Source organism: Sminthopsis crassicaudata, chromosome 2, assembly GCF_048593235.1.
Source record: "Sminthopsis crassicaudata isolate SCR6 chromosome 2, ASM4859323v1, whole genome shotgun sequence".
NCBI classification, from domain to species: Eukaryota; Metazoa; Chordata; class Mammalia; order Dasyuromorphia; family Dasyuridae; genus Sminthopsis; species Sminthopsis crassicaudata.
The window spans coordinates 275127304-275149632 of NC_133618.1; the positions used below are offsets into that span (position 1 = coordinate 275127304).

At 35.6% G+C, this 22329-nt stretch overlaps 1 protein-coding gene across 1 annotated transcript in view; it reads right to left on the reverse strand.

The window, feature by feature from the left end:
- The window catches only part of SPG11 (SPG11 vesicle trafficking associated, spatacsin), an 83671-nt gene that overhangs the window by 17683 nt on the left and 43659 nt on the right, over window positions 1-22329 (reverse strand). The window contains exons 18-28 of the mRNA XM_074289507.1: window positions 21833-21978; window positions 20267-20428; window positions 18972-19038; window positions 13185-13350; window positions 11925-12130; window positions 8058-8166; window positions 6756-6915; window positions 5302-5577; window positions 4188-4388; window positions 3591-3698; window positions 1578-1737 (exon numbers count right to left, since the gene is read on the reverse strand). Coding sequence (XP_074145608.1) covers window positions 1578-1737; window positions 3591-3698; window positions 4188-4388; window positions 5302-5577; window positions 6756-6915; window positions 8058-8166; window positions 11925-12130; window positions 13185-13350; window positions 18972-19038; window positions 20267-20428; window positions 21833-21978 — 1761 coding nt within the window. The remainder of the gene's footprint in view (window positions 1-1577; window positions 1738-3590; window positions 3699-4187; window positions 4389-5301; window positions 5578-6755; window positions 6916-8057; window positions 8167-11924; window positions 12131-13184; window positions 13351-18971; window positions 19039-20266; window positions 20429-21832; window positions 21979-22329) is intronic.

Sequence of the window (22329 nt, forward strand, 5' to 3'; positions counted from 1 at the left end):
TTGCCCAAGCATTTGAAAAATTCTCTCTTGTAATTATGGAAAGATGTGAACTAGATGATAGAACAGTTTGCTGTAGCTTTCTCCCAAAAACTACAGTGCATATCAGACTCTGCCTTTCTTTTTCTTTATTAAAAATTCAAACATGGATGGGATCACTTTTTTCCAAAGTTTCCAAAGTTTATATTTCAGCGATGAGACCCACATATGTGATCAACCTTCATAATCAGAATTTCAGTTTTCTTCATTGCTTCTTCCACATTTTGAAGAAATCAAAAAGGCAAGTCAAGAAATTATTAATTCCTTTGCTTCTGGCAGACAAAGTAAGCTTGAGCAGAAATCTAGACAGCTAAAAACTGTCATTAGTATCATGTCGACATTCCAGTCTTGTGATCCAATTCTTAAAAATCTTCATCCATTTTCTCTTCCTATTCAGGTGATTTGTGATATATTCTAATTATAATCTTGCTTCTATTTCTCCCTCCACTATTCCTCAGCCAAATGTCATCCATCAAATTTTCCTTAGGAAATCCCCTAGGTTTCCACACAGGAATTAATGTACTTAATACATAATAATACTATTTTGCCCCTTCCCTGCTTTTATTTATTGTTACTTTAAAATAAAGCCTATCCTTTCAGAGTCATATTCTAGTCACAACTGCAATCTAGCAAGTTCCAACTACATTGGAAGTCACCCTGCTTTAGGATTTCTAGTTCACCTTGCTCATCATCTGTAGCGTATCATGCTTTGAGCATTTGGATATGGACACCTGTATTTTTTCCTTTGTTTGTTATGAGCATTTCTCCATTATTATTATTATTATTTTTTTTTTGAGGCTGGGGTTAAGTGACTTGCCCAGGGTCACACAGCTAGGAAGTATTAAGTGTCTGAGACAACATTTGAATTCAGGGCTGGTGCTCTATCTACTGTGCCACTTAGCTGTCCCCCCCCCCTTTTTTTTTAAATAGAATAGCTGCCTTATAGTATTTAGCTTGGTACTGTTATACAAGAAGTATTCTTTTTCCCTCTCTATTTTCTGTTTGAAGTTTTCACACACATGTGCTATCTACAGATAGATATATAACATACACAAAAAGACCATACAAGAAAGGTGAAAAAAATGCAGTGCCACAATAGAAAGAAAATTACTAAAATTAAGGATAGTAAAAAAACCCAAAAAAACAAACCCAATTACTTTATGTATACATTTTCAGATATCTTTTTTTTTTTTGAGAAGGAATAAAAAAACTGATTTTTTATTTTTTATTTTTTTTGCTGAGCCAATTGAGATTAAGTGACGTGCCCCTGAGTCACACAGCTAGAAGTGTTAAATGTCTGAGATCCCATTTGAACTCAGGTTCTCCTCACTTCAAGGCTGGTGCTCTATTCACTGCACCATCTAACTGCCCTAAGAGCTGATTTTTCAAGGGCTTAAAAGCCATCCAATTCTCCTATAAGCTAACTTAATTTAATTCAATAACATTTATTAAGCACCTACTATGGGCAAAGCACTGTTAGGAATTAGTGATATGAAGATAAAAAAGCAAAAGAGAAACTCAGCTATCACAAACATTATTACCATCAGTAAAATGACCTATTTCGGAAAACAACTGTAACAGTTTACGTAGCTCATACTGAGTCTTGCACTGCTGCAACATAAGCTTCCAAAGCAAGTTGACTTGACATTTTAGCCATGGCACAGGTATAGCAAGAGTGGCGGTATTATCTGCTTTTTCAATCTAAACAAAAAAAGAAGAGGGTTACAGAGAGTGATTTTGCTCAAACAGCTAATTAAAAAAACACCAGTTTGGGATTAAGGGAACTGAGGAATCCCCAAATTTTATCCCATGACTGTATCTTATCTAAAATTTGTATCTGGTAGGGGTTATCTTCCCATGGCTCAATGTTCTTTTGCTAAGCAAATATTTTGAATGGAGTAACATGTAGTAATCTTTGTTCAGGTGCTGTATTACTCCATAGATAAAGGCAGAAGAGAGAAGAGTAGAAGGGTGCAAAACTGGTAGGGGAAAGGACAGTGACAATCTAGGTGCTGTCCTTGATGTCCTCTCTGCTTTTTTCTGAAAAGTTCAAATGTAAAGATCTCTCTCTCTCTGCCTCTCTGTCTCTGTCTCTCTCTTGGTGTTGCTCTGTTTCTGTCTGTCTCTCTCTCTGTCTCTCTCCTTCTATCTTCTCTCCCCCTCCCTCTCTCTGTGTGTCTCTCTCCCTCTCCCTCTGTCTCTCCTCTCCCTACTCTCTCCTCCTCCCTTTCTCTGTCTCTCTGTCCCTTTCTCCATCTCTGTCACTCTTTCTCTGTGTGTCTCTATCCCCTCTCTCTCCCCCTCCCCCTCCTCTTCCTCTCTCTCTCTCTGTCTCTGTCTCTCTCTGTCTCTCTCTCTCTTTCTCTGTCTCTCTCTCTCTCTCTCACACACACACACACACACACACACACACACACACACACACACACACACACCCGAGAGAGAGATGGCTAATGACTAATTGGACTTCTGTGAAGAGTGTACCTAAACTGATAAAAGCATGTACAAAAAAAATTCAGAATGCTAAATAAATACTACCAGTGTTGATTACAAATCTAAGACAAATGTGCTTAGCATCTTTTTTCCCCCCAGCTAATTCCAGTACTACATTATACAAGTCCTATATTAAACAGAATCTTGAATTTGAAAAGGACTTTGGAGGCCATGGACACCAAACCACAGTGGAACAAAAATTTCCCTTATAAAAGTCTGACAAGTGGTCACCCAGACTTCATTAGAAGATTTCTAATGACAGCCCATTCACAACATTCACAACCAGAGATCCTGTTACACTTTTTGGAGAGTTCTAAATATAAGTTTTTCCTGACATCAAATCTAACTGGAACTCTGTGAATGTAAATGCTTGGTATATACCTAGGCACTTAATAAATGTTTCTTGTCTATTCTTTGCAGCTGCTCATTCTGCCCTGTTGGCTTAAGCAGAACAGAATTTTTATGTGATAGCCCTTCCAATATTTGAAGACAGTGATTTTGTTCTTCCTGCACCTTCTCTTCTTGCCCTGTGTTCTTTGTATGATCTTCCTTTGATAAGCTCTCGAGACCTTTCTTTAAGCTGACCATCCTCCTCTTGCTATTCTTTTGCTCACCAGTGTCTATTCTACCATGTGACACACAGAACTGAACACAAACCAATATATTTTGACCAAGATAGAACTGTTATTACATTTCTTACCAAGCATCTGAACACGTTAAATAGACAACATCAGTGCCCAATGGTTTAGAGTCAACCAGAGAATTTCATCAGGGACTTGATGAAAAAGGCCATATTTGTTTGATATCATAATTAATCAAAACTGTAATCTCCAAGATCATATAAAAAACCCCTAAAGTCCCCATCTGTGTTCTGTGCCACTGCAACTTTGCTCACGATCCATTACTCTGGGTCCTCACCAGCTGATGCTCTGATTCTGTCTCTCTTCCTCCTGAAGAGCCCGGCCCTGGGTCACACAGCACCTGACTTCTCTGCTGTCACTTCCCCCATCACCAGCAACAGGTTATCCCCACAAAGTCCAGGAGGTTGTAGTCTAGCTTACCATTTCAAGATTTTTTTGGAGCTCTAGCAGTTTGGCTTTGGCACCCTTGTAGTTCTTCCAGAGCATACACAGCTCATACATCTCCATCATCAACAGCAAAGCAGAATCCTTTGAAGAAAGTGAAGGGATAAAAGAACATCTAACCTCCACCTCTCCCACCTTCTCACCCATCCCACCCTCCAGTAATAATGTTAGAAACAACAGATGCATATTTAATGTCATGTTTCATTTTCTTTTGGGAAAAGCGGAATTTGAAACTAGAGCTCCCACACATTCAACTCTCCATTTTCTGTTTTATTTGTGACCCATGGCCCAAAAAGTAGGATTTGAAATATTCCAGAAGGCAGTTATATGCACCATCATCACTTCTAGGAAATGTTCTTATACATTCCCTGGATAATTCCCTGTTTTTATCGAAAGATCTACATATGGTTAGCTGCAGGAAGCTGCATTTTCTTCTCACTTTTTGTAGAGGAAATTCAGCTCATGAGCTTGGGATGGGAGTACTGGGAAAATAGGATTTCCCAAGCCTGTCTAGTAGCAATACCACGCAGATGCTTTTCTGAAATTTGAATGCATCAAATTGATAGTAAATACCTTCAAAAAAAGTTGAAAACTTCTGGTAAGAGTTCTACTCTTTTTTCTTGTTACCAACATTCTCCAGATAAGTGAAAGGTCCTCCAGATCCCATTCATGGTCTTCTACAGAGCCCTGAATGTGACTTGTTGCTTCAGCAGCAACACGATCCTCCACAGAAGTGATGATCCAAACACTCAGACATGGAACAACATTAGCATCCTGGAATTGGAAAAGAACACTATTAAAATAAAGCCAAATGGGACTTAGAATGCCTAACAGACCCAGATGAAGGTTCAAAGAAAATCTGATATTTGATACAATGATGTGCAGAATGGATCCAAACTTGCTAAATTGATGTGAAAAATATTTAAAGACAAAATAAGCTCCCAACTATGCCCAGGGCATGCACAAGTATCTGAATGGATAGAAAATTAGAGATATGAAAAGAGAACGATGAAGTCAGTGGATTACTCTCTCTTTCTCAGGGCCTATTTGGCAAGTCCATCCTTGATGAAGGGCCAAGCTCACAGGTGAGGCAGGGAAGTTTATAAGGATGAAGGTCTTAAAAAGGGATAGAGCTGGTAAGTATACACGCCAAGATGAGAGATGTCTCTGGAGCAGAATCAAAAGCTGAGCAGGATCAGCTATTGTGCCTTCAAAGTATTGTAACCCAGTTAATATGAGGGATAGACAACAAAGTCACGAAAATGAGACTTTTCCTACTAAAACAAGGCTGAGGATGACCTGAGAGGGGATTTAAAAAAAATGCTTAGTATCATGTTAAGGACCAGGCCTACATGCACTTTAAGAGGCAGGCCAATTCTCCAAGAGTTTCCACAACTGTGAACATCTGAAGGTGCTGCAAAACAACCTTTACTGACACAGGTGTTGTTTGTGGACTGGAAAAATAAATTGGAGGCAGAGGGAAGAGGAGAGAGGTCAGACAATGAAACTGCCTCTCAGTGGAGAGGTCAGAGAACAGCAACTGCTTCTCAGTCTCCTTGAATCACCATCATCCTCTCAAGAAGGAGAGAAGAAAAGGTTTACCAGAGGTAAAGCAAAGTTACATATTGTGTTCCCCACAGCAGCAGCATCTTCCTTCCATGTTTCTGAGCCTGTGTATCCTACTAACCTTGAAACAAGAGGCCAGGATGCTCAGGATGGGAGCCCGTTGTCTCATGGCTTCAGCCAGAAGGTAACGCCAGGAATTTGGTGCCTCAGGACACTGAAGCAGAATCTGAAATAAATCAATGGAGATCCCCTCTTGTCTCCTCTGAGTCTCTTGAAGGGGTCTGTCACAAGTCTGTCTATCATGTACTTTAGAGTTTGGAAATGAAGGCAAGTTCTCAAAAGCCAACTGCAAGTGGTCCCGAAGGATTGGGCTGAAGTAGCAGAGGAGGGACCTGACCTAGAAAAGAAAAATTAACTGACTTAGAAAAAATATAATTGTCAGAGAAAAGCTACAGAAAGGGGAAAAACACAAAAGCATTGACTAAATGGCTCTCTCTCACACTAAGTTGTTTCAGGGGAGATCATATAATTTTGCATTTTGCCTTTCCATTGGATATACCCAGTGTTTCAATGACTTATTTTTAGCCATAAATATTTTTTATATCTAAAAACTAGCCCCTTCTTTTATTCCCATCCACTGAATTTTAAAAAAGTAAATTTTAATGGATGCTTTTTGTTTTTATGTCATAGACATTTTTAGACCAGTCTCCATCACCACTGCAAAAACTGAACATAGTAACCAAAGAAAACTCATTATGAAGGGGGAACCCACTAAGTGCCCATATCTGGTAATGTGTGCAAAGTTCAACTATCATGGCTCCCTATCTCTTTACCAAAAGACGAAAAATAGGGTTCATTTTTGTTTTCCACGCTCATCACTAGTTTTCAAATGCTTGGATAAGTCTTTTTTAATAGATTTTTTTTTTCATTTATTTTGCATAAATTACTATGTATCGAAAAATACTCAAGAATAGGGAAGGCCTTCAGGAATCATCCAGATCAATTACCATCTGAAGAAGAATCCTTTCTATAGTGTACTATTGGAGGGATCACTCAATCTTTGTTTAAAGACCTCCAATAAGAAAGAAGCTACTTTTAGATTCTCTTTGTAGATATTTGTCATCTTACAACTTCTACCTTCTAGTTCTTATTTCTAGGGCTAGGAAGAACAAGTATAATTCCTCTTCCACATGACAGCTCTTAAAATACTTAAAAGATAGTTATTATCCAGCCCACTCCCCCAATCTTCTCTTCTGGCAGCTAACCATACTAACTTCCTTCAAATGATCATCATGCATGTGGCAGGATTCTAAAGCCCTTCCAATTAAGCTACTCTCCTCTGAAGATTCTCCAGATCATCAACATGCTTGCTGAACTGTAGGGCCTAGACCAAAAGAACATGGTCCTGTGGATGCCGTCTGACCAGGACTACCACCTCCTCAGCAGATCCAATAGAATCTAGGTAATAATGATATTACCTCAAAGGAAAGTTTAATAATCTGCATTATAAAACTCTAAGAAAAACACCCATTTTCCAGTGTTAAGAAATCTGAGGATGGTCAGTAGTTTACTTACTTCCTCCAGGGGGTAGTTGTGAAGTTGGCTGTGCACAATAAACGGTAGCCACTCATTGGCTCTAGAACACTCTTTTAGGTAAGCTGTGCTCAGCCTCACATTATGAAGCCTGCAGAACTGCACCACCAATGCCCACTGGCGACCTGATTCATTGGAAGTCCTGACATTAAAAATGGAAAAAATAAAATCTTATTAGATATAGCTATAGTTCGAAAATGACAAATGAACAAAAATTTACAAATCCCACAGACCTGTGATGACATGAAAAACTATTCAGTAAAAGTGAATCCAGGCTGCTACTCAACTTCTAATAAGCTTTGTGGATAAATAGCAAGTACAAGTCTGTAATTTTTTTGTTGTCACTAACCTCCCCCACAACATAGTATATCTCTTTACTTTAACACAATCATTCAAACAATTATCAAGCAGTTATCAGGCACCTACTGCTGGTAACCTACACTGTTTTATGTATACGTATGTGCCACAGAGGCACAGTACTGGAACACTAGTACGAAGCAACAAAAGTTAACTTTAATAGTCAAAACTCGGATGCCTATTGAAGGATAGAGCCAGGAGTCTGATATGGGACACTTGGAGGCAGGAGAGACTGAGACGACTGGTCAAATGAAGGCTTTTGTTGTCTGGTGCTTCACAAGAGTGACTGATCTCCCAAGGTCAAGGGCTAGATGGTACTTTTGCTACACAGACACTCCAACACACATAGGAAAAAACAGACTTTTTCCATTTACATGAGAAAGAATGAAAATAGCATGACAGGCAGGCTTCCTTGTCTATACTCCTGAAACTCTGCTCATCTTTAGTGTTTGGATTAGGATGTTAGACCCAGGGGAAAGGTTCAGAAGAGGGAAATGAGCAGGTATAACCACAGAAGAATCAGACTTTTAGGATTATAATGAATGAACTTGACTTTAAGAGATTGATTGGGGAAAGGAAAAGGCTTCCTAAGCTCATGCTCTCAGAATGATATAATTGAAATCTAACAGGCAGAATCAGAGCAGGATGTACAGAAATCAACTTAATAGCCAACCGGTTCCTCTTTTCTGTTTGCTTAAATGATACACTGTGACATACTTAAAAAACATTCATTCTGTTTGGATTATTTCATCCTAGGAAGAGGAAGAGCCAACCATGCTCCTCCTTCATAACAAAGTGTAGTGTGAGAATTAATGAGAACACTTGAGGTGGTCTGAATTCTTTAAAAAAAAAAAAAAAAAAAAGTTAGAGAAACATAAATTGACACAATCACTGCCTTTAAAAAAAAGGCACCAAAACACAACAAACCTTGATATTCCTTGTTGTTGAATACTATCCCATATGCCTTCTTCTAAGAGACTAAGCAATTCTTCAGTTGCTGCTTTTTTACCATTTGCCACTTTAACTAGTTTTTCAGCTGTAAAAAATTACAATTAAAGCATAGTATAGTAAAGCGATTTCCCCCTAGGAAATAAGTAGTATTTTCAGATCTCAAAACGTCAATCAATAATTTGGAATTGGTTAAAAAGTAGGGAAGTAATCCACATAAATCCTCAGCATTTTTATACATTAACAGCACAATCCAACAGCAAGAGATACAAAGAGAAATTCCATTCAAAATAACGGTCAATAGTATAAAATATTTGGGAATATATCTACCAAAGGAGAGTCAGGAATTATATGAGCAAAATTACAAAACACTTGCCACAAAAATAAAGTCAGATTTAAATAATTGGAAAGACATTCAGTGCTCTTGGATAGGCTGAGCGAATATAATTAAGATGACAATACTCCCTAAACTAATCTATTTATTTAGTGCTATACCAATCAGACTTCCAAGAAACTATTTAAATAACCTAGAAAAAATAACAACAGAATTCATATGGAACAACAAAAGGTCGAGAATCTCAAGGGAAGTAATGAAAAAAAAATTAAGTGAAGGTGGTCTAGCTGTACCTGATCTAGAACTATATTATAAAGCAACAGTCACCAAAAGCATTTGGTATTGGCTAAGAAATAGACTAGTTGATCAGTGGCATAGGTTAGGTTCACAGGGCAAGATAGTGAATAAAAATAGCAATCTAGTGTTTGACAAACCCAAAGATCCCAAATTTTGGGATAAGAATTCATTATTTGACAAAAACTGCTGGGAAAACTGGAAATTAGTAGGGCAGAAACTAGGCATGGACCCACATTTAACACCACATACTAAGATTAGATCAAAATGGGTCCAAGATTTAGGCATAAAGAACGAAATCATAAATAAATTGGAGGAACATGGGATGGTTTACCTCTCAGACTTGTGGAGGAGGAAGGAGTTTGTGTCTAAGGGAGAACTAGAGACCATTATTGATCACAAAATAGAAAATTTTGATTACACCAAATTAAAAAGTTTCTGCACAAACAAAACTAATGCAAACAAGATTAGAAGGGAAGTAACAAACTGGGAAAACATTTTTACAGTTAAAGCTTCTGATAAAGGCCTCATCTCCAAAATATACAGAGAATTGACTTTAATTTATAAGAAATCAAGCCATTCTCCAATTGATAAATGGTCAAAGGATATGAACAGACAATTTTCAGATGATGAAATTAAAACTATTTCCGCTCAAAGGAAAGAGTGTTCCAAATCACTATTGATCAGAGAAATGCAAATTAAGACAACTCTGAGATATCATTACACACCTGTCAGATTGGCTAAGATGACAGGAACAAATAACGATGAATGTTGGAGGGGCTGTGGGAAAACTGGGACACTGATGCATTGTTGGTGGAGTTGTGAAAGAATCCAACCACTCTGGAGAGCAATCTAGAATTATGCCCAAAAAGTTATCAAAATGTGCATATCCTTTGACCCAGCCATACTACTACTGGGCTTATATCCAAGGAAATACTAAAGAAGGGAAAGGGACCTGTATGTGCCAAAATGTTTGTGGCAGCCCTTTTCATAGTGGCTAGAAGCTGAAAGTTGAATGGATGCCCATCAATTGGAGAATGGTTGAGTAAATTATGGTATATGAATGTTATGGAATATTATTGTTCTGTAAGAAATGACCAACAGGAGAAATACAGAGAGGCTTGGAGAGACTTACATCAACTGATGCTGAGTGAAACAAACAGAACCAGAAGATCATTATACACTTCAACAATGATACTGTACGAGGATGTATGCTGATGGAAGTGGATATCTTCAACATAGAGAAAAGCTAATCCAATTCCAATTGATTAATGATGGACAAAATCAGATACATCCAAAAAAGGAACACTGGGAAATGAGTGTAAACTGTTATTTTTACCTTCTGAATCCAATTCTTCCTGTGCAACAAGAAATTCGGTTCTACACACATATATTGTATCTAGAATATACTGAATATATTTAACATGTATAAGACTGCCTGCCATCTGGGGGAGGAGGTTGGGGGAGGAAGGGAAAAAATCTGAATAGAAGTAAGTGCAAGGGATAATGTTGTAAAAAATGCATATGTACTGTCAAAAAAAAAGTTATAATTATAAAATAAAATAAAAATTAAATTAAAAAAAATAGGGAAGTAGTAGGTGAGTCAGAATAGATAAGAGAATCAGAAGCAATGGAACTCAATAACTCAGTGTTTAATAAACCCCCAAACATAAATTAGTAAAGAATAAATTTCCTAAAAGAGAAGAATTGCTGGGAACACTTGAAAGCAATCTGACAAAAATTAGGCTTTCACTCACAATAAATCCAAAATAAATGGATGACCTTAATATTAAGGATAATTCCATGAAAAAATTAGAAAAGAAGCAGAAAACTATGAGTAGAAGAAGTATTCTGCTATTTATCATTTTAAAGAAAATTCCATTTATTTCTATGCTCTCTAGTATATTTAATAAGAATGGGTATTGTATTTTGTCAAATGTTTTTTCTGAATCTATTGATATAATCATAAGGAGATGTATTCTTAATAAAATAAAGAACAGTCAATTTTATATAAAAAAAGATAATTCTGATTAAATAAAAATCAGAAGCTTCTGAAGAAAGAAAATATATCTAGGATAAAAAGTGACATGATTAGATGGAAAAATTTTTGTAACAAATTTTTCTACATTGGATATCTAACATATTTATACTAATTTATTTCTATTACATATATGTTTATATATGTGAGTATATGTACATGTATATTTGTGAAAACACATACACATATTCTTTAATAGATCAAAAAATATGAACAAACATTTCTTCAAAGAAGTGCAAATTATTAACAACAATGTGAAAAAATGCTCCAAATCACTAAGAAGAGAAATGCAAATCTACTTCACTTAACTAGATGAAAAATGGAAGTAGTTCATATGAGTTGGAGGTGTTATGGGAAGATAGGCACACTAGTACACTTTTGCCAGAGCTAAGAATCAATATAATCATTTTGGAAAGCAATTTGAAATTATGAAAATAAAGTGACTGAAATGTTCATGACCCAAAGAAATAACTCCTGGTTATATATTCCAAGGAGGTTTCTGATAAGAACAAAAAACTTAGATACACCAAGAAATTTATATATCATTGTGCTTTAAGACAATGACTACACATGGAAAGACTTAGATAAAGTGATGCTCAGGAAAGGAAGTAGAGCCAAGAAAACAGTGTGTACAATAACTCTAATCATAAATAAAAAGAACCACCACCAGAAAATAGTAAAAAGTTAATGTTGAAAAATTATTAAAAACACATATGGCCCCCCAAAAGAATTGAAAATACACTTCCTCCACCTCCTTTGCAAAAGTAGGAAGTCCAACACTGTGTAACATTGCCAATTTTCAGACTTTTTCAAAGCACTGATTTTTGATTTTTTTTTCTTCTTCCTTGTTTTCTTTAACAAATATCTTTATTATATAGAATGGATCTCTTAGAAGGAAAAGGGGGAGAATATTAGGAGTCTAGATAATGGAAAAATAAAAGATAGTAACAAAAATTTATTGTTCAAAAATTAAAGGGATAAAAAAGAAATGTCTTCAGGAGAACATGTTTCTATTTACAATGTTTCATTTTCATTTATGAGCTCATTAATGAAGAATCCAGAAAATGAGGCATAATAGTAACCTGTCTGCATTCCCCCATGACAAATTCTTGATTCAGTATTACAAATAAGTCCCTTTCCTACTGCATAAATCTATCCAAATGCAGAGAAGATGTCTTACCCAAGGATTCCCTGATACAGCTGTGCTGAGCCTCTTCATTTCTACACTTGTGGCTCAAAATGATGCTGGCCACTTTCATATCAACTCTAAGTTTAAGGCTGTCAATACCAAGCAATTCCAAGAAACACACACAAGCAGCCCCTACTGAAGGCATATGAAAAAAGGAAAGTGCCAACATGTAGGCTTCATTTCCAATTTGCTGGATCCTAAAACAGAAAATAGATATCAAAATTAGATAGGCACACTGGAAATCATGATTGCTGAGGACCCTGGTGCTCATGGCACATTATGGTGTTTTATACAATGAGTCAGAAGACTCACACATGCACTTGTTTTCAAGGCTGAGTTTCGTGAAATTCACAGCACATCACTGGAAAATCACTGATGTAACGTAAGCACACAGAGGGCTCTCAGGGGTATCTAAGATGGAAGACAGTACATGCTGATGAAAAGAATGCTGTTTTTGGAGTCAGATGAATTGAATTCAATTGCTGCCATCTGCTTACCTTCCTGACCCTAAGAAAGTCATTTAACCTCACCAGGCCTCAGTGTTTTTAATTTGCAAAATCAGAGATGTGGGAGGATTAGACTAAATGACCTATCACATTCTTTACAGCCCTAAACAATATCTGATCTTCAATTGTTTTTCAATCTTGTCTTCATGACTTCATTTGGGGTTTTCTTGGCAAAGGTACTGGAGTGATTTGACATTTCCTTCTTCAGCTCATTTTATAGATGAGGAGCCAAGGTAAACAGGATTAAATGATTCGCTTAGGGTCAAATAGTGTCTGAGACCAGATTTCAACTCACCAAGATAAATATTTCTAACTTCTAAGTAGAGTCTGGCACTCTACCTACTACTTCACCAACTAGCTGCCAGTCATAGTACAAAGTAAAAAAAGTTGGTCTTTAGCATTTTGCTCACTTCATTTTCTTGCCACTGTCTTCTGAATGTTTTTAAGAGTTTCTTCATACTCAACAGCATATTGTCCCTTTCTTCCCCAAGAACAGAAACAAGAGTCAGCACCTTCATATGCAATGAATGAAGGACTTGGTCCTTGGTCCAAGATTATTACTGAAATATTTTAGGAAGTTTATTTCAAAAGTCATTTTCTATGGCACTCACTGATTATCTCCAAGTAATATTTCTAATTTTGTTACATAGATATGAACCTCAAAATTTAGGATATTTGTGTAATCCCCTTTATAACTCTTTTGACATTTACCAAGCTTACTTCCTATTACTCTGTAAATACTCACAGTTGTTTTGGAGACTTGCTCTTGGCTAATTCCTGAATAAGAAAAGTACCAAATGCAAATGATGGTCGACCATGACGTAAATAATAAGCAAAATTCAGACGTTCCATTATAGCATATTTGTTTACAAGGTCAGAGCTAGAGAAATGAAGAAGATCACTTGAAGTATCTGAAAAAATGGGAAGAAACATTAATGTTAATAAATCTTCACTTGAAAATAGCAATTGTCTCAAAGGAGTAGAATATTAATTTCTCATATTTTTTCCTATGTTTTGTCAAATATTTAAACTACTGACCCAGATCTCAGTCTATTAAGGATAAGAATCTCACAAACAATGACTTCAATTTTTCTTAGCTAAAATTTTATTCTAGGATCTTGGGATAGTATTTTTTTACAATAGAATAAGGTCTGTTACAAAACCTCAAAAAATACAGAACCATGAAACTGGGATCCCAAACTCTAAGAAAGAGCTAACTATCTCTAAAGTTCAATGTTGACTGAAAAGCAAAGGACTTTTATAATTAAAGATATCAGATTGAACCATATGTACTTTCTGATAGGTGTATCCTGCATAATACACTCCATACTGTTGAATCAAAAAGTTTTAGAAATAGGAGTTGAGAGCTAATCTAGCCTAATTATATAGATGAGGAACCTGAAGCTCTGATGGAGCTATCTATGATCACAAAGCTAGTAAGTAACAGAGCTTCTGTAATAACTCTACTGACAGACAATGTTTATTTAATGAAAGTTATATGACATTGCCTTGGAACTCATTTAAGTAGCTACTCATGTACTTTGCTTTTATTAGAAACATATAAAAGCTTATGAAGCTCCTGACATGTTATCTCATTGATCCTTACCACCACACTGGCAGATAGATAATATTTTTATCTATGCTCTCCATTTTACAGATTACAAAGCCTGAGAGAGGTTAAATGACTGGTACATTGGTCTCAGACAGCTAGTAAGGATCTTGAGAGAGGATTCAAACTCAGATGCCACCCAGAGGTGCTCCAAAATACCCTCCAGGTCTATATCTAGCTCCGATGACCAAGGGACACACCAGGAGCTTTTAAAAATTTTCAAATATCCTCTAGAATCTGTAGCCTTTTCACACTCTGATCCAATACTATATGCATCTAGAACTATAGCGACATACATGCTCAGTATAATGACTAGTATTCATGTTGAAAACCATAAGTAATCAGGAACAGACCAAGCTAAATGATGGTCAATATATACTCTATTATTCTTCCTCCACAGAGCTGTGCTAATGACATTCTGGGAGATTCTACTGAAATGAAAAGGCTTCAAAAGTTGGGTCTGATGACAGACTACATATTACCCATCTAAAATCTAAGTTAGTTAACTTCAAGAAAGTAAATCAGAAGATTGGCCTCAAGGGAAGGAATTCTTTTTCTCACAGCAATTCATGAAGATGAATTGATTCAGGAATAAAGGTATTTAATCTTCATTAGGAAAAGAAGTACACAACTTAATGAAACCATTTATATTTGAAATATTGGTCTGATAAGGTAAGAAACCTCATAATAATACTATAACCTTTCATCAAAATGTGATTCAATAAACTCAGCATTTCAGTTATATAGAAACCTCAGTTTGAATTTCCTTCCTGAAGACTGAGGGGCAGGACTGGCTAGTGGAACAGAAGCTGGCCTTGGAGTTAAGAATATTTGATTGATTACAAGATCCTACTTAAACATAAAATGTCTCTGTGACTATCCTGGGTCAGTCACTTAACTTTTAAGCATACCAGTCAACTCTCTTCAAGTGTAGAGCATGGAGATAGTTCTGACATGCACTGGGAGAGGGAATTCTCTCCACCAAAGAAATCAAAGGTCTAGTTTCCATCTTTTTTCTCCATGCTGTCTGATAATCGATATTCAGTTTGCACAGATGCACTGATAGCAGTCTACTTAAAGATTAACTTGAAGCCTCTAATATTAGGTAAAACATGGGGGATACAGTGAAAAGAGTATTAGACAAGAGAATCAAGAGTCCGAGGTTCTAGTCTTGGCTCTGCAAATAATCAACTGAGTATTCTTGGACAAGTCACTTAAATCCTTAAGACCTCAATGTCTTCTTTTGTAATCAGAAAGCTAGAAGGAAATCAAGAAAAAGTTTCTGAGTCAAATCTTGGGGACAAGCAAAGAGCTGAACTGGCACAAATGGGATCCTGAGCAATGATGATCAATCTTATTTAGCACATGTATCCTATACTTCCCACAGTAGGCAGTTAAACAACGTCAAATGAGTTCTCATAATAAGACTGAATCTAATGTGAGACTCTGAGTTTCTTCAACACAAAAATCGTATTTTATTTATTTTGTCCCTTTCAGCATCTATCAGGGTTTTAAATACAGCAGACACACAATAATTATCTGATAAATTAAGGTCACTAAGGTGCCTAGAAGATGGAAGATTAGAGCAGAGTCTACCACCCCCTTCCTAACTCCACTTCCCTAATACTGGGGGGCATTTTGGAAGAACCTGATTTGGGGTTTGTAGTTTGATTGTTTTAATACTGAGGGGACATTTATGTATATGTGTGTGTGTGTATGTGTTTGAAGACAGTTTACTATCAATTTGCAAATAGTCTTTTGACTTTGAACTGGGAGGCAGGAATCCTGTATTCCTGGCTTATGCCAATAACTCAGGGCATGATTTTGGGCAAGTCATTGAACCATTAAGCTTTGAGAGTCTTTAAATCTCCAGTGCTATACATGGAGTTTGCTGACTTTGTTGAATTGGACCTCAGTGTCCTTATTCATAACATGAGAAGATGGGACTAGATGATCTCTAAAGTCTATCTTAGCACTAACAGACTATAATTCTGTATTAGAAAATGGAACTTAAAGAGAAACCATAAGAATAATCGGACTACCTGAAAGCTGTGGCCAAAAAAGAACCCTGACACAATACAATAAGAAAAAGGGGCAGCTAGGTGGTGCAGTGGATAGAGCACAAGCCCTGAAGTCATGAACACCTGAGTTCAAATCTAGTCTCAGACACTTAACACTTCCTGGCTAGGTGACCCTGGGCAAAGTCACTTAACCCCAATTGCCTCACAAAAGAAAAAAAAAAGAAATTTATCCTGAAGTGAGAGAATGAGAGGGGAAAGTTGAAATAGAAAAAAAAAAAAAATCCAGTGTTCACTACCTCAAAGATCCTACAAGGAAAATACATAGAAACATTACTTCTAAATTTTGAAATTCCCAGATCAAAGAGAAATTTTGCAAGAAACAAATTCAAATATGCTAGAGCTACAATTAGAATTTTTAAAGATTTATCAGCAACTATAATCTTATATATTGACAATCTATATAGACCAGAAGCCAAAAATATTATATCCAACAAAATTAAGCATAACATTAAATGAAAAAAATTGGATATTCAATGAACTTGAAGATTTTCAGAATTTTGATTCAACCAAACTCAAACTCAATAGAAAATTTAACATATAAGAGCCAACATCAAAGACTAATTTCAAGGGATCAAACAAGGACACACTGTTTATGTTTTATATCTGGAGATGTAAATATGTCCAAGATTAATATCAGTATTGGGTAGTCCAATAGAAAGATTGGGACAGAATTGAGTATGATCTGACTCTAAAAAGCAAAACCGCCTAAGAAAAGGTGTAAATAGTAATTATTTTATACAAATGAGGTACAGAAGAACTGACACAGAGGTATTATAGAAGGGATGGAAGCTGTTAGTTCTGAAAACCTACTCAACATTGGTAATAAATAGAGAACAATACACATATATATACTCCATGAAGAATATAGTACCTTCCAAAACTTATAAAGAAATAGAGGGGAGAGGGAGTAAGATAAGATGTGGAATAGAAGATGTTAGATTAACAGTGGGATAAAGTATATAGATTAAAGGGAATGGGATAAAGAGGGAGGGAAAGGGTCTGGAGGAAGATAAGGGAAGCATCCTGTGTGAGGGAAGTCAAGTAATAGCAAGGGAAGTTAATGAGTAGAACTAGTAGAATTAGCAGGGATAGGAAGTAAAAGATCTACAATAACAAGGATCAGTAGTAGAATTTTTTAGAAAAGAAAAAAAGGTAGGACTAGTAATCACAGATCTCAGACAAAGTCAAACTAGATTCAGTCAAGAGAGAAATCTACAGTATATGTCAGACATATTAATTCTGTTTTAGATGTGTCTATGTATGTGTATTAAATGTATATGTATATAGATAAATGTCTATGTATGTGTAAATGCAAAAGTATATAAATATGTGTGCAGGTAGGTAAATAGGTATGAATGTATGTATATACATAAATATAAATATGTATATACATAAATATGTTTAACTATAGCTTGCTTGGGCAAAGTAAAAGGAATGAAAAGGGAACAAAAGAATAAAGTAAGAAGTGCACAGCAGAAAATAAAAGAATAACCTATAAGGAAGAAAAGAAAAGATGGACAGACATGAATATAATATCTTCTATTATTATCCATGCTTTTTTTTTCTTTCTTTCTTTCTTTTTTTTTTTTTTTGGCTGAGGTAATTGGGGTTAAGTGACTTGCCCAGGGTCACACAGCTAGGAAGTGTTAAGTGTCTGAGGCCAGATTTGAAGTCAGGTCCTCCCGATTTCAGGCTGGTGTAAATGCTTTCTTTCTTTCTTTCTCTTTCTTTCTTTCTTTTTCTTTCTTTTTCTTAAATTTTCTTTCTTTCTTTCTTTTTCTTTCTTTCTTTCTTTCTTTTTCTTTCTTTCTTTCTTTCTTTCTTTCTTTCTTTCTTTTTCTTTCTTTCTTTCTTTCTTTCTTTCTTAATTTCTTTCTTCCTTTTTTTTTTTAATATAGCTTCTTATTTATAAGATATATGCATGGGTAATTTTTCAGCACTGATAACTGCAAAACCTTTTGTTCCAATTTTTCCCCTCCTTTCCCTCACCCCCTCCCCCAGATGGCAGGTAGACCAATACATATTAAATATGTTAAAGTATATGTTAAATATAATAAATGTATACATATCCATACAGTTATTTTGCTAGTGTACATGCTTTCTTGAAAAAGGAAATTTATTGTTACATATTTTAAATCTTCCCTGATGTTCAGCTGGACATGACAATGTTTTGTTTTTCCTTTTTTCCCCCTGTCATTCTTTCTTTTTCTAGTTTGTTTTTTCTTATTTTCTAGTTTGTTTTTTCTTATTTTGTATTTAGTTTTAAATAAATAAATTTTTAAAAAAAGAACAAAATGGAACTTACTAATAACAAGAGAAATGGAAAAGATAACAGAGAAAAAGGAGAAATAGAAGAGTACAGTTCCCCTAGTAAAGAGTAGAAATCCCCAGGAAAAGGAGAAGTTTTTATGCCTAAGGGAACTTACACTCTCTACTTCCCCTGATCTCCACAAATGAAAGTAACCTTTTTCTTCTCAAATTTTCTAGTGTAATCTTGACTAAATTGTTCATTTGCTCCATTACATTCTTCTACCTTATGTCATATGAAGTTATTTATGTTTTGTCTCTTATATTTCAGTCTCCTGAGAGTGGGGCTATGCTGCTTTTCATATAAAGCATAGGGGCTTGCAGATAGTAGATACTGAATAAATACTTGCTGAACTGAACTTATAAAATGTTTTCTCAACAAGGATGTGTTTTTCTATAAGACTGAATTTTTTCTTTAAAAAAAAAAAAAAAAAAAAAGGGAAATTAGAATGTGCTTTATTGAAAATCACCTTAGAATTAATTATGTCAGAATATGTCTATCTCTCTAAAGTAAGGGTTGCCTATATCAACTTACCTGCAATGGCAAGAGTATTGGTGGCCTGCCAGCCAAATAGCTTACTGGGATCAAAGGGAGACAAGGACTGAAATAGAGACAAATGGACAAATGAGAGAAAGTTTAAAATAAGCAAATTATAAAACAATACAAACACAGTATTTTATAAAAGAGCTTCAGGGACAAGCTGCTTACCTAATACCAGAGTTCCTAAAAACGCTTCTCTTTTGGTAATTTAAGAATTTTTTAGCCAATACAAGTTTTCAATTTCATATAATAGCATGTAAGGTCCTCAAGGGGCAGAAGCTGTTTTTTGGTCTCTGAATCTCAGTGCCTTATAGAAACCAGGCAGTTAATATTTGTGGAATTAAATTCAAGGGAATGAATTTAAGAATTGAAACACTAAGGCAACAGACATCTAATTCTCAGAGAAAATAATCTAATTATCATGACTTTCTAATAGAATGAAGTTTTAAAAAAAAACAGTATTAAACACATTTTTATTTTGTTATAATCAAATGGTGAAAATTTCTCTTCCCAAAACACAGATTTATCACCCTACAGCTCTGCCTGTGGAAGGCAAGCATAATTATAAGATAAAAAACTAAGCTTTACAAATATTGCTGGATTTTAAGTCCTCCCTTATGCGGTGCTGTGCACATGATAATGCTTTTTTTTCTTTTTCTATTCTGAATTTGTTTTAAATAAATCAACACATTAATTTTAAAAAAGAAAAGAAAAAAAATGTTGCTGGGTGGGATAGACAAGAGAATTAATAAGACTAAGAAATATGACCACAATGGGTATGTAAGCTAAGTTGCCAAGATACATGATAAAGAGGGAAAAGAAAAAAAAAAAAAGAAAGCTGTCTGAGAAACAAAATAAAAATGCAAAGAAATGTGACTGAGGCCAGATGGTACAATAAAAAAGTGAAACAATACTAATTAAGGGCATGCAATCTAGAAAAGGTGTGAGAGTGAAAAGTAATTGTTGAGGGAAATTTATCTAGGAACACTGAAAAGTCTGACCTATAGAAGGGGAATTTAAAAAAGAAGCCAAGGGAGCAAAGAATGACTTTCTGAGGTTAAAGAAAGAGTAGCTTTGATCTGAAACCCAAATGTGGACCTGATGGGTAAAGGCAGAAAGATAGCAAAAGGGAGAGTGAAACAGGGACATTGCCTGTGACAGCCTATACAGTAAACCAAGTCAACTGATTTTAAACAGGGAGACTTTACACTAAAAACTTATCCAAATAATAGTTAATTAAACTGGGTTTGTCATTGGTTATCAGACAATAGGCTATTATAATTACACACCTGAATAAGGTGGTAGAGGGTGATGTCATGGGGCAGGATACTAGGGACAGCATTCTGCGGAAAGAGTGCAGCTCTGAGTTTGGGGTAAGGAGTTAAGGCCATCTTTAGAAGCTGGGGATCCACCTTCCCCAAACAGGTTTCCCCTTCTTCTTTCTGAACAACCTAAGTATAAAGGAAAACAAATAACTATTACCTTCCCTTCTTAAAATCTTCAAATATTTTTTTCTCAGCATTCCTGTGAAACAATATTTATTTAATAACAAATATTAGAGGACACTAGGAAGGTAATACAACATAGTGAAAAAGTAGGAGTGGATCACAGTCAGGAGATCTGATTCTGACCACGATCTGCAATTAACTAGCTGTGTGACCTTGGGCAAGTCACGTGACATCTTTCTAGGCATTAATTTCCTCACCTATAAAACGAAGAGATATGTTTAAGTTCTTTAATTCTTGACTTTAATTTCTGGCAAGTAGTAAGGTCAAAAATTAAAAAAAAAATAAAATTAATGACTAATGCTATAGAAAGGGAGTCTGGCCTCAGGGGCACCAAGAGTCAACCTTTGAATCGGCAAGATTTGAGTTCAAGTCCTATCTCTGACAAAAACTGTGAACCTAAGCAAACTCTTTGTAATGTGCTGTTGTCTCCAGAAGCTGCCGATCACTCTCTGGGAGGAGATCTGCTGTGTCAACTCAAATCTCTCCGGAGCCGACTTCCCTTCCTACAGAGAGCTGCCTCAAGTCTTGTCCAGAAAAAACTCCCTCCTTCCTCCAGAGCTGTCCTCTTTTATCTCCCAGAGAATGGGCATGGGATAATGCAAGGGCTTCTGGGAAAAATTACTTCAACCAATGAACTTGCTCCTCCTAAGCATGCAAGCTCTTCCCCAGGAATTCAAAGGGGTTGAACTCCTAGTAAAGACCAGAGAATTGTTAAGTACTGACTTAGCACTTAGTAAGAACCTAATATCTCATTATCTCATTAGCACTTAGTAAGAACCTAACATCTCTTAACTCTTGGTGGTCTCGAATTTTACAGACTCTAAAGTACAGATGAGTTATATCTATGGAGAAACAAACAAAAAAGACCCTGTAGCTTACAGAATCAAACAACCCATGTAAAACTTTGTCAAAATTCAAAATTTTTGAAGTGATAAGTTTTAAACATAAAAATTTCCTTTAATTATTCAAATTTTTCACAAAGCAAATGGGGTAAATTCCCTTTAGGTCATTAACCAGAATTTCCAAAAGCAGCAGTAAATGTGGTTCCTCATAACCCACACATAAACTGTCTAACCATATAAAAAGTAACAGTTAACTGTTAAGTCACAAGGCTTAAAAATAGATTATTAGGAAACAAAATAAAGGGGGAAAAATAATTAAATAACATTTCAATCTAGAGAAAATAAAATTAGAAAATAGAAAATTTGTGTTGTGTAATCTATAAAGGTACTTAAAAGTCTGTGTATTTGAGTTTTTCTATTCTACTGAGGACCAGAGAAGCCAAGATATTTTTATTTGACCTAAGTTTGTTCTCAAAATGAATTGGTGAAAATGATAGCTAATTACCTGGCTGAGGCCTCCAGAAGCATACACTGTTGTGGCAAGGGCTAAGAGGGTATGTCCTTCCAACAGCATACTGCTCACACTGGCTTGGTTACTGGGAATCAGAATCTGAGCATTAGCGAGACTGGCCTGGAAAATTAATTTGGAATCTGGAAAGAAAGAACATGTTTTTCTCTGTAAGAAATAACTATCCTGGCAACAACAAAAGATATTAACACCCAATGCTGAAAGGGTTGTAGGAAAATTGGCACACTAGTGTTGTATATCATTGATAGAGTTATAAAACAATAGAATCATTTTAGAAAGCAACTTAGAAATATGCAAATAAAGTGATTAGAATGTCCATATCCTTTGATTAAGAGATGGCACTACACTCTCACACTCTCTCTTCTCTCTCTCTCTCTCCATATATATATATTCCCAGTAAATCACTGATAAAATACAAAGTCTATCCTACATATCCTTTTAGCAGCACTTTTTCTATGGCAAAGAATTAGAAA